At 38.6% G+C, this 12,845-nt stretch overlaps 1 protein-coding gene across 5 annotated transcripts in view; it reads left to right on the forward strand.

Annotated features, from left to right (window-relative positions):
- Positions 1-12,845, forward strand: part of SRGAP2 (SLIT-ROBO Rho GTPase activating protein 2) — a 205,821-nt gene that overhangs the window by 119,868 nt on the left and 73,108 nt on the right. For 3 of the 5 annotated variants that reach the window (XM_087720076.1, XM_087720078.1, XM_087720080.1), the window contains exons 6-10: positions 713-928; positions 3,440-3,568; positions 6,906-7,130; positions 8,239-8,340; positions 8,851-9,048. In XM_087720076.1, coding sequence (XP_087576202.1) covers positions 713-928; positions 3,440-3,568; positions 6,906-7,130; positions 8,239-8,340; positions 8,851-9,048 — 870 coding nt within the window. The remainder of the gene's footprint in view (positions 1-712; positions 929-3,439; positions 3,569-6,905; positions 7,131-8,238; positions 8,341-8,850; positions 9,049-12,845) is intronic. The other 2 variants (XM_087720077.1, XM_087720079.1) reach the window with 1 other exon arrangement.

Genomic DNA, 12,845 nt, shown 5'->3' on the forward strand with positions numbered 1-12,845 from the left:
CTGCTCATGCTGCACCAACTAATCATGCCCCCTCCTAAACCCCACCGTGCCTCCCCTGCGCACCTTCCCTGATCCTTGCTGCACCTCTTTCATACCTTTACTTTTCCTCACCACATCTTCCTTGCTCCCTTATTCACCTCCTTGTATCCTTATTGCGCTCTCATGAATGCTCCTTAGCCCTTGCTATCCCTCCCTTGCACTCATACACACTCTCCTTGTGTTGTGCCATGCCTTCTTTCCACTCTCTCCGAGCCTTGCCACACCTTCTTGTACCCCCTTGTGCCTTCCCCCACCCTGCAGCAGCCATTTAATCTGCTTGCCAGCCTGCTTGTGAGTTACCTGGGACTTATAACTTCCTACCAGGTTCCCCATTGATTTGATTGTGGAAACTGACAGGAAGTTGCCTTGCCTAACAATGATGGGATCTTATTAAGGATGACAGTCGGGACTGCAGGGATTGCTGTTGCTAAATGATGCAGTCCCACTTTACGTCTGCATAACTTAGTAATGGATATTCGGGTCCCAGTTGCCATCATAAATTAGGGACTAAATTAGGTACAGTAGGCTTGTAGAATAGTTATAGGTGTTTTTCTGTTTGAATTTTAAGTTTACATTGAAGGCATTGATTGACTAATGTTCAGGTGTTTCCAAGTGGAAATTTTTTAAAAACCAAAAGAGTAAGGTGCTTCATAAGTGAGTCTTGCCTTTGCAGGTAATGAAGACCTACCATATGTACAATGCTGACAGCATCAGTGCCCAAAGCAAGCTGAAAGAGGCAGAGAAGCAAGAAGAAAAACAGATTGGTAAGTCTGTGAAGCAGGAGGAAAAGCAAACTCCACGCTCCCCTGATTCAGCCTCCAGCGTCAAGTTTGAAGAAAAGCATGTCCGACGGAGCTCAGTCAAGAAGATTGAGAAAATGAAAGAGAAGGTGAGTGCACAACAGGGTTAACTGCTGGGTAATTGCAAACCTCTCTTTACCAAGAGCAGCTGCTGAGTGTTTGCTGTGAATCTAATACACAATAGAATATCTATCAGGGCGTTACGGGGAAGAGCTATTTAATGGGGAAATAGCAGAAATACTGACCTAATGGCTCAGGGATTATTCTGAGATCTAGAAACTATATTTAGATATGTGTATTCATGAGACAGAATGAGGAGGTACAGGAACCAAAATGCGTAAGAAGGTTGTTTTGCCATTCATCCATTTCTTCTTATCCCATGTCAACTATGTAAATATATTCTAACTGAAACTCTGTTTAGTATGGTACATAAAGATACTACGTATCAAGCAGTTAGCAGTTTGATATTTAAATGTTTTAACTTGCAGAGGTAATGTAATATAGGGCCATAGGCAGAGATGATGTATTTAAAAAATTTGGGGGGAGGGGGAAGCTTAATATTTGCAGTAGACTACCTTGGATACGTTGCTTTAAGAAGTAATATTTTTAATTGGAAAAGTTAATTGTATTGAGATACAGAAACACAAGCATGCTTTTCTTAGGATCACGCATGAAGCAAGTAAAGTAAATATGCGTAATCAATGGATTTTCCCCCCTCTCTTGTTCTTCAATACAGTATACAAATAATCATCAAGTTACGACCATTCATTCAGTGACTGACATTCATTGGCTTTCAGAGTTAAAACAGTACTGAACAAAGGGACTTACAACTGGCCCTCCAAATTCTGGCCTTTGTAGCACCCCCACAGTTACATGAACAAAATTCAAGCACTTGAAAACCAGCCCTGCACTTATGACCAATTCCAGTGTTCCGTAGTCACTTGATTGCCATTTGTGACCTTCCCTGCTGACTTATCAAGACCAGAGTCAATGGAGAAGCCTGCAGGGAAGATCACAAGTTGTTGGGTAAATCTCCTGCAACCCTGCCTTTCTTTGCTTGCATGCACTGTGGTCTCTTCCCTCTCTTCCGTTTCATGCACACATCACACCTTTGCTCATTCGCCCACACTATACCTCCTTCCTCTGCACACCCACAAGCATCTTCCTTCCCCACCTGCTAACACACACACACATACACGCACCAAAGGCATCTTCCTTTCCCAGTCCTCCCTCCTCTTGCAAGCAATGTCCCCATCAGCACTCACCTTCCCCGGGCTTCCCTACATTTTCAGCCCCCAGCATTTCCTTCCCTGAGTCTCTCTATTCTCACATTGCACTCTATGTCCTACTTTCCCAGCCTCCCTTCACTTGTACCACATTGCAGCACCCCCTTCTCCAACTTGCATGCAGCTTGTACAGGGTCTTCCATGATCTTCCCTATCTCTGTGTGGCACTGTCACTCTCATTACCTGTGGCTAATGTGGTTAATTCCTGCTTAATGACCCACACATTTTGGGATTATGACAGCATCTGGGACTGCCTGGATCATCATCACTAAATGATATGGTCATGTGACACGTTATGACATCATTGCTTAACAATAGCAGTCCTGGTCCCAATGACTTGGAAACTACATGTAATTTGCCCTTATAGGAAGATTTATTCGAGGTGACTTCAAAGGTTATTGTACCCACTGGCTATTTGCTATGCAGTGAGTGTGAATGGGATTCCTGGTTCCACAGTCTCAGCTGTGGAATTTCCTTTTGCTTCAGATGCTGTTGACCGCTACCATCATAAACCTTTGGTGACAGTTTAAGACCTCTTCACCAAACATTTGTGTAAACAGATGCTGCTGTGCCTTCCCATCTGATTCAGGATAAATAAATAATTAGAGCCATTAACAACTTTATTCTAATTATTCCAATTTATTGTAAAATATTTTTTAATCATTGCCCTCTTTGTATATTTTTCAAATAATAAAAGCAATCAATAAATATTGAATTAGCTTTAACTTTATGATGAAGGTTTAAATTATTTATGTTCCATATATGCAATATTCACGTATTGATTGGGCTAGGTCAGGAAGTGCTGTTTCCTATTCTTATGGGCAGAGGAATGTAAATATGTGTGCAGGCCTAAGCTTCCAGCTGCTTAGTGCATTTGGTATATTAAGTTCTAGTGATACATGATCAGTCCCTGTAATTTGGATGATTTGGGTATCAGATCTTTGTTCACACTTGGCTCTTTAATACCTCCTGCTGATGTCAGTCCTTTGTGTCCATATTAGCGCCAAATACAATTCTGCAGGGATCTTCAGGATGCAAACCTGCTTCTAGGATTGGATATATTAACTTTATGTGTTCCTATGAGCCACTTTTTGGCCATCTATTAGATTACCCTCCTGTCTCTTCATGATTCAACATTTGAGTTATTGTTATATGATGCATTTGTTTTTCCTAAAAGTGTTAAGATTTCTTAGTCTGGGTTAAAAAGAAAGTAAAATATTTCTTGATTTTGCAGAATTTTCCCCCTGCATTCAAGGCTATTACTTTCCTCATTTTAATTATTTTGTAATAAAAATCCACTTGTATATTTTTCAGCGCCAAGCAAAATACACAGAAAATAAACTGAAGGCTATTAAGGCAAGGAATGAATATCTGCTGGCTCTGGAAGCCACCAATGCATCTGTATTCAAGTATTATATCCATGACCTGTCAGACCTCATTGATGTAAGTGTACTTTGGTGGTGTATTTCCTGAATGTTTCTGCTTCAAGCCTCATTATGTTGTTCTCCTCAGTTAATTTCTTCAATGGCAGAAGTCCATATGGAGATTTTATCTTTTATCTGTGTTCCATCTGTGTTTCATTCAATTATCGAAGAACAACAGCATTTAAACACAGTACTAATTAAATAACCAAACCAAATTCTGTAATTGTCAGGTACTTCCCTTATTTTATCATTTTTTGAGTTTGCATACTCCCCAACCTTTATAGAAAGCTTTAGGAACGATCTTAACTTACATCCATCAATGGAACGTACTATAAAATAGCCATGTCTGTATCTCATAGTTTTTTATGAAAACCTTATGTTTTTTTCTTATTTTGTGTATTGACTTACTGGTTGAATGGTTTCCAGGAATTACAACAGAATGCTTAAAATGGTTTGAAATTCATCTTAAATGCCTGAAAGATTCAAACAACCTTATTTATCCAAATGATCTTGGAACCAACTCAATTTGTTGAGAGGAATGGTGAATTTTCTTAAGGTTATATAGGAATTCATGAAGTTTACACAAAGAATATATCAACATTTCTCCTCATTTAGTGGATCTACAGCTGGTCTTTCCTCTAGGATACACATGCTGGCATGTTTAACATGCCTTACATGGTTTATCACCACAGCAGTCAACCCTATGAGATTGAGCTGAGAAATAGAAAATAGTCATAAGTGTAACTGGTCTTTTCAGTCCCAATGCAACACATTTAAGGAAGATATGTGAAATAAATGTTCAAACAAGCAAATCATTAGCCTCTTTCAGTACAGTGCCCATAGAAGGCTAGTAATTTAAGGAATATTGTAAAATGCAAAAAGTAAGGAGGAGTGCTGAGAAATGAGCTGGAAAACTTAGATGAGTTAATTTTCTTCTTCTGATTTCCAATGGGATTATAAATTATAATTTCAAATTCAGATTCTATGAATGGAAATAGAAAAATAGAGTCATCTATTCTGTTCCTATCTATTCCCACACAGATTACTTAATCTGGTTTTATAGAGAGGAATGCAATGGTGGGAAGTTATTCTATGAAACCAAAACCTGCACCTGAGAAAACTTTATTCATAAGGCTCCAACTCCGATAGAGTAAACCATATATTAGCATTAATATTAGTCTTTTTGAAATTTCTGGTGCCTTCCTTCATTGGCAAGATTCCCACGATTTCTCTTCCATGATCTGTGAAAAACACGGAATGTTAATTTGGTTGCAAAGCTGAAACTGCTGAATATTTATGAATGAAAATAGCCTCGACATGTGCAGATTCTCAATCAACCATTTTTTGTTTTTTTAAACCCCTATTTAGTTTTTATGCTTCTTGACTAAATTTATTATTTATTGCCAAAATTTATTGCCTGCTTCCAGTAAAACCAACAATTGCTGCTTTACAAGCAGACTCTCAACACCTGCTCCAGACTTTTGGCACTGTCCCCAAACGTGTGACAGTGAACAGGTTATGGGAAGACTTAGTTTAACCATTTATGCTTCTCTCCTGTCTTTCTGATTCCTTTCTCTGGCACATGTTCATTTCATTCATGGCATTTCCGTTCCACCATTTATGTGCAATTCTTGTCTAGTATGGGCAGATGTAAACTTGTGACTTCTATCAAACAAATAGATGCTTATCCATTCATAAGTTTTCCTTCCTTCCTTCCTTCCTTCCTTCCTTCCTTCCTTCCTTCCTTCCTTCCACCAGCTGAAACCATTGTCCCTCTTCTACTGATACGTAGTTTTTTCTCAGCCAATGAGGCAGGAGTTTATTTTCATAGAATTTGGCTTGAAAAATAAGAGATTTGTTGTCAGTAACAATATAATAAATGTAGAAAATACTTCAGATTTCTATTCTGGATGTTGTCTGTTTCTTTATCAGCAGTTACATGATTACGTATCTTATTTCACAAGTTTTTGCTCTTTTTTTTACATGCTCCTACATTGACATCCGAGCAGCTATAATAGGCATCTTTCTCTGGAAGCAGGCAGAAGAGTATTTGTGTTTCATCCATAGTGGGAAAAGCATCTTTGAGTTGCAGGATTGATTTCTTCAAGAGAGGCTTTGTAGTCTCCTCTTTTGAAGTACCTTAAAGCCCTCTTTTGTAGAAGCGTATTTATTATTTCATAGACCCAATCAGCAAGTTCTTGATATAATTAGGCAGCATGAGCAAGGGCCACATGCCTATGGGATAGAATACATTTATTTTGATACCCTGCCTACATCCATTTATTCATACAATGCCATATATAATGACAAACGTATACTTATTTTGTATATTTTAGAAAAGCATGTTTCCTAGTTTTTGAAGACTTATCCTAGATAGTTCAACTGTGCAATTGCTAAATCATGTTTAACTTTATTTTCAAGCTACTTGTGTATACATTCTCTACAAACTAATTAGCTTTTTCCATCAACTAGATGTCAGATGCACATTTTCTCTGAAAGTGTTTTTTGTAAAAGTTCTTAATATCTGGTGTTCTAGTCAGTATATGAATGCCAAAACAGGAACACAGTTCTTGCCTAACATTTAGCTCTGTCTTAAAGATGACTTGTCTACTGTGTGAAGTTTTCCTGAGATTTTAGTTATAGGGTCTTAGCTAAGGAAAGTAATTGGTGCCAATCCAGTCAGTTTACGGTAAAAGAACAACACTGAAGGACAGAGTGAGAGACTTCTGGGAGCAGAAGAGCACAGAATAGTCCCAGTTCAGAAGATTGAATATGGCTCTAAGAGGATAAGTTATTGTGGGCTGGATCAGTGGATAAATCAGTCTAAATCAGGGGATTCTGTTGTGTCAGATTGAACTGTGTTTTATAATTCCACCATCTAAAACAAATTGCTATATAAATCTATGTTTTCAATTTAAGCAATTGGTTGACCTAATCTGGCACAATACAAATTGTTTCTGTGATGCATTCTCTTTTAAAAAAGGGAGAATACTTATTACATCTGCTTTCATATCAGTTGTGGAAAGCTTTGCAAATTCAAACTGTGTAAATAAGATATTCAACGGTGAACTGTACTACTTTGCACTGCCAGTATAGCCATTTTTTTCTCCTGACCTTAAATGTGGTTTTAAAAAACATTTGTGTGAAGTTGAATTTATATAAATCACGTCTCATACAATCTGGGGAGCATCTATACAGTATTTATTTTAAAAAAGTTATGTTTAATGTAATGTAAACTTCCAGAAAACAATAAATCCTTTGAGAAGAATATTTGGCTATTTTATTTATCTGTTTATTGTATCATTTATAAATATTCCTTCAACATTTTGAATTTTACTTTACTTTTTTTTTTCTAGCAGTGCTGTGACCTAGGGTATCATGCCAGCCTTGGTAGGGCACTTAGGACATTCCTATCAGCAGAGCTGAATCTAGAACAATCAAAGCACGAAGGTCTGGATGCCATTGAGAATGCTGTGGAAAATCTGGATGCCAACAGTGACAAGCAGCGTCTGATGGAAATGTGTAACAGTGTCTTCTGCCCACCCATGAAGTTTGAGTTTCAGCCCCACATGGGTGACATGGTTAGTTTCCCCACCCACCCCTTCTCTGAATATATTTTCATTGCAATCTTCAGTCCAGACATAATTAAAAAGTCTGTATAGGAAGCATAAAAATACTAGAGTCATGTTTGCCCAAGGACTCTTATAGCAATGTGAACAATCCTTTCATAATGAATGCATGATATAAGCCCAATTAACCTAACTGTGGACCCAAATTTCTGTCAGTAAGCAATGCAGTCATAAAGCTCAATGTCACCTGCCTGCATTGTTTTTGCAATGGCAAGTCCCCATTGCCACAATTAACCAAATCCCACTGATCATTAGACAAGGAATGAATTAAGGTCATTCCTGGTCTGGCCCATTCTAGTCCCAAGCCTCTGTAAGGGAAGGGATTCCCTTTTCTTGAACCCGTACTTATCTCCCCTCCATCCTCTGCCCTTTTTGATTTATTCCAGTGTGTGAGCCCTAATCATTGTATAAGGTAAACTGTGATTTAAGACTGTTTTTGTGAACATCCAGGCAATTGTTTATTGAATTTTATTTAAAAATAATTTGTTTTGTAATCCTATGGCCCAATGCAGGTATCTCATTTATGCCTGATTATGAGTTTTAACAGAGGTGAAGGACTAGAGCCGTGATGGTGAACCTATGGCACATGTGCCGCAGGTGGCACACAGAACCCTGTCAGTGGGCACGCCAGCCATTGCCCCAGCCCAGCTCCACTGCACATGCGTGTGTGCCTCCCACCGGCCAGTTGGTCTTTGGGTCTCTGCCACGCATGGGCAGGGGGCATGTGGGTGACGTGTGTGCAGGAACGGGTGTTGGGCTCATGCGTGTGGGATTGCTTGCAATGTATTTTGGTGGCTCGCGCAGCACCCCCCTGCATCCAGTTTTGGCTTCCAGGTTGATGCAGGAGGTCTTGCAGGTCCAAAATGGGGCATGGGGGCATCGCGTGAGACCTTATCGCACCCCATTTTGGGCCTGGAAAGCCTCTTGCACAAGCTGGAAGCCAAAAATGGATGCGGGGGATGGGTCGCATGCACAGGAGGGGAGGGGCGACAAAGGCTTAGCCATCACTGGACTAGAAATAAGTATCTGGTAAGTTGCAAAACTGCCTATTATTTTCTAGGTATTCCAGCTATGTGCCCAGCAACCAGTGCAGAGTGAATTAGTACAAAGATGTCAGCAGCTGCAGTCTAGGCTATCCACTCTGAAGATTGAAAATGAAGAGGTAAGAACCCGAACTCCACACCTCTGATAAGAATTTCTCTCTTTTCATAGATACATTTCTAAAGTCATGTTTTTTCATGGCATTTAGCCAAAAGGCTGATAATATACATATAATACCCATTCTGGGTTTGACCAAACATCCACAATAGTGTGCAGGGTAAGATCTCTATCAACCTGTTTCATTCAATCTCTTCCTGTCTTTTGTGGGCTGCCAAGTCAGACACAAGTGACTGGAGGCAGGAGATTGCCAGTGCTTCTCTGAGGGTAGGCATGTGTCACCTGCCCTAAAGATGACATATTGAAAGCACTTAAAAAAAGAAATTGCTCTAGATCTAGAAATCATCCTAGAAATAGGACAAGATAACTCTTATGGCATACAAGATGCATAATTAGATTTGTTTTTTTCTCCACATCGCTACAAATGGTCTTTGTATTGCAACTGTATCTAATATATGATTGGTCATGCTTCAGCCTCACTTTTTATATATTTTTTCTTTCTTCACTTTCTCAGGTTAAAAAAACAATGGAAGCCACACTACAAACTATTCAGGATATTGTCACTATTGAAGATTTTGATGTATCCGATTGCTTCCAGTATAGCAATTCTATGGAGTCTGTAAAATCAACAGTTTCTGAAACCTTCATGAGCAAGCCAAGCATTGCCAAGAGACGGGCCAATCAACAGGAGACTGAACAGTTCTACTTCACAGTAAGAGCCTTGAATATTCATCTTTTTTCATGTGTTAAAACAATAATATTTTAGAGATGGATATATTCAGAGTTCAGTCTAATAAATTTTGCTGGTGGGGGAAAAAATCTAAAGCTGGCATTGAATTTTCCAACTAATTTTGCTAAAATAAGAATATTCAAAGATTATTTTGATAAACATTTTCTTAAAACTGGTAAAATTCCATGCCCAATTTAAATAGTACAACAGAGCAAATGAAAGCAATCATCAGCAGACTTCTACAAAAAGGATTGCATGTGCAGCCGAATATAATGGAAACTTTCCTTCTTAATTCTGTTCTTAAAGTTCTGATGATTGGATGTTCATTGAAAAAAAGTCTATTTATCATATTCCACTGGAAATGTCTGCATTCAAGGACAAGGTAGAGTCCCACAAGCCCAAAACTCAGGATCTGCAGGGGAGGCTTTGCTGGGGCTATCTTCTAAGGCAATTTGGATTCAGGCAGCCAAATATTAACTAAATCCCTAAGAATGCTGATGTCTCGAGATTCAGAGAGAAGCAGAAATGCTCTGTTGCTAGGATAGGTTCCTTGGAAATAATTGATTAATTTACAGCCAACTTTTAAGCAGCAGCTGGTGTTGCATTGAAACTCTGGAGGTAACATTAGGAAAACCTTCATTTGAGAACAGAGTGTGATTAGAATACTGTCAGTATCAATCTTGTCATTCTGCTTATTCATTCCGGATACGCAGCTTCTAATCCTTGATGTGTTTCATTTCTTGTATACATTTCATTCAGTCAGCAAGACAGAAACTGACACTCCCTCAGTTGTTGCCTCTCTGATGTGGCCTGTGGCCTATTGTTTGGCCTTGCTTCTTTTCCCTTCCTAATTTTCTCCAAACAGCCAACTGGTGGAATGTGGCCCCGTGTGAATTGGCACATATGTAAAGAAGCTTTGCTTCACTGCTTTGTGGCTGCGTGTTTTAAAATGAATATTGCTATGTTCCTCTTAAAGGGATCATGGGACTTTTCAAAAGTCCTGCATACTCTGCCAATTACTTAAGTAGATAAAGTGGTTTATCCTGGATTTGGTTTAGTAATAGATTTATTGCAGAGCATATCATTATTTTAGATAAGAAATAAAAATGCTTCAAAGGGCTTATTAAATTAAAAGGTTTGAATGGAAGGTGAATGTAACCTCCCCCCCCAAAAAAGGTGGGTGAAAGGGATTGATTCAATTAACAAGCAGTTGAGGTCTCCTGAGTGTCAATGGTTATTTAATTGAGGTTCTGTGTTGTGGTTTTTAAGAAAAAATCAATCATTTTCAAATGAACAAATATGAATTTTATCAGTGTATTTTTTTCTTCACATTATGTAAACAATCTTGCTCTCAACCAATGGCAGTAGCATTAATCTTTTGCCTCTAGAAAATAGAGAAATTAGTGATGTTACATTCATATATTCAGGATAAATAAACTTGATTGGTCTTCCAAATGAAGAGCATACAGATAACCTTAATATGAATTTCAGGCTTTAGTTAAAAGTATCTTATGATTTGTGCAACCTGAAAATAGTTGTGACTGAGCATTAACGGTGAGAGAAAATAAATGTAAGGAAGCAAGAACACGAACTATAATATCAATGTGCATTTTAAATGATAACACTTTTGTGAACAAGGTAAAAGACATCTGGCTAGGTTTGCAGTGTTCTTAGGTGGGTTTTATGTTAGATCTGAAGAAGAAAGGTACTGCATTATTATACAATCCTTTTCTGTCAGCTCATCAGATTAGCTGATCTGGCCCATTATCATTTTTTCTATACTTTGGGAAATCTGTCAGAATTAGTGCTTAGAATGCTTTTAGTAAGTATTTCAAAAAGTTCTTTAAAACTTGGAATCACTTTTATTGAATGACAGATCATGAGCAAACAGGACTCCTTGGGGCAATAGATCTATTAGGATGATCCACCCCACAGCCTAATGGATCCTGAGGTTTTCTAGAGGGTACTTTGGGTATTGTCCAATTATTGTGGGGGCAACCAGTGATCTTTTTCTCACTGGCTACTTTCTATTCAAGAATACCAGCTGGATCATTGTCCTCCAAGGAAATACAAGAAATGAAGTAAAATTGTAGCGAGATGGGTGGGAAACTAATATTTTTTTATATTAATAAATAAAATACAATATTGAAAACCATAAAGAAACACAACCAAACACTGATGCATGCTTGGTTTTCATCTTACATAATGGTGATAAAATGCCATCATATGTATATTTCTCTGCGCCTTTGGATTCCTGCCTGATGATTTGAGGGCAGATATGGAAGAAAAGATACCTACATACAGTTGTAAAGCTTTAGCTGGTTTCTTTAGAGATAAAAACACTAATATTTGCTCTGGATTAGATGTCATTTGATAGAACCATGCCAGGGGACAAGAACAACATCTTCTGGTATCAGCTAATATTCTTTTTTTTAAATATACTTTATTGAAAAGACAGTGCCATGTCAGGGTAACAATTACAAATAAAGCAAAGCCAAAGAAACGTCAATATCAAATCTTAACATACATAACAAGCTGGAATCTGAGGGAATTAATAAAATCCTGTATAGTGTAAACTTTGCAAGAGGCGCAGTAGATGTGTCAGCCAGAGGGCTCTCTGCATTCCAGCAGTTCAAGCCCTAGCACTGTGTGATAGAGTGAACTCCTGTCACTTGCCTCAGCTTCTGTTAACCGAGCAGTTTGAAAGTATTCAGATGCATGAAAATAAAAAGTTATTACTTTGGTGGGACTAATGGTGGAAGCAAGCAACCAACCAACAGGTGCTGGACTAGTCCAAATCCGAGACAAAAACTGGTGGAGAAAAATCCCCAGATGACTCTAACACTCCCAAAGAACACCATGAATTGCTTTGTTTGCACCTTGTGGTGCACCATGGATAGCATGTGAGCATGAACTGAATGAATGAGCAATCTTAGGCAGCCAAACATCTACCTGTAATTATGGACTCCTAGCTTTCATATACCAATGCCATAGGCTAAATAAATAAGTATAAACTCTGGTCTGGACCTATGTTCAGCCTGGCACTTTTGAGTGGCTGCATTAATTAGTCTGAGAGGGTGGAATGCTCTTTTTGAGAGAGATGCTGGTGCGTCTCCTATTTAGCTGTCTCTAGGGTTTCCACCTAATCTTCAGTTACTCCTTTTGGGAAAGATTTGTTTAGGAAATATATATAGAGGAACACAGAGAGAATAAAAGTACCCGAGCCCTCTGAAACAGGATTGCTCACTCTGGTGGCTGAACTTCAGCAGGTTCTGGATTGGGAAAATTGTCTCTCCTGTTCCTGTTAGGTTCCCAGTAGCATTTAACCAACCATGATATTCTTTTGAACCATCTGGGATTAGAGGCAGATTTTATGGTGGGCCTACTTTTATCTGAGTTCTGATCTATAGTCATAGGAGAAATGTTTCACCATGGAGAATTTTCCAGCCATGGGCTCAGTTCTCTTTCTGATGTTATTTAATATCTATATAAACTAAGTCTCTAAGAAAGGTAATCTGTTATTTTGGGATAAGGTATCATCAGTATGTTCTTGATACTCAGCTGTATATCATAACCCCCAGCCAGACCATAGATTTTAGGAGGTTTTGAATTGGTGTCAGGAGTTCACAGGGAGCAAAGAAAGCTCAGACTAAATTTCTGCACTGTGGAGCTGCTATTCATTCATATATATCTTCATCCCTTGGAACATTGTTTTCGGTTGACATTCTAGATAGGATCGCTCTGCAAAAACTGTATATGGAGTTGCCTTGAAGACTATG

This window comes from Thamnophis sirtalis, unplaced genomic scaffold (assembly GCF_051295495.1).
Source record: "Thamnophis sirtalis isolate CommonGarterSnake01/CBP01778 unplaced genomic scaffold, rThaSir2_p1.2 scaffold_7, whole genome shotgun sequence".
NCBI lineage: Eukaryota > Metazoa > Chordata > Lepidosauria > Squamata > Natricidae > Thamnophis > Thamnophis sirtalis.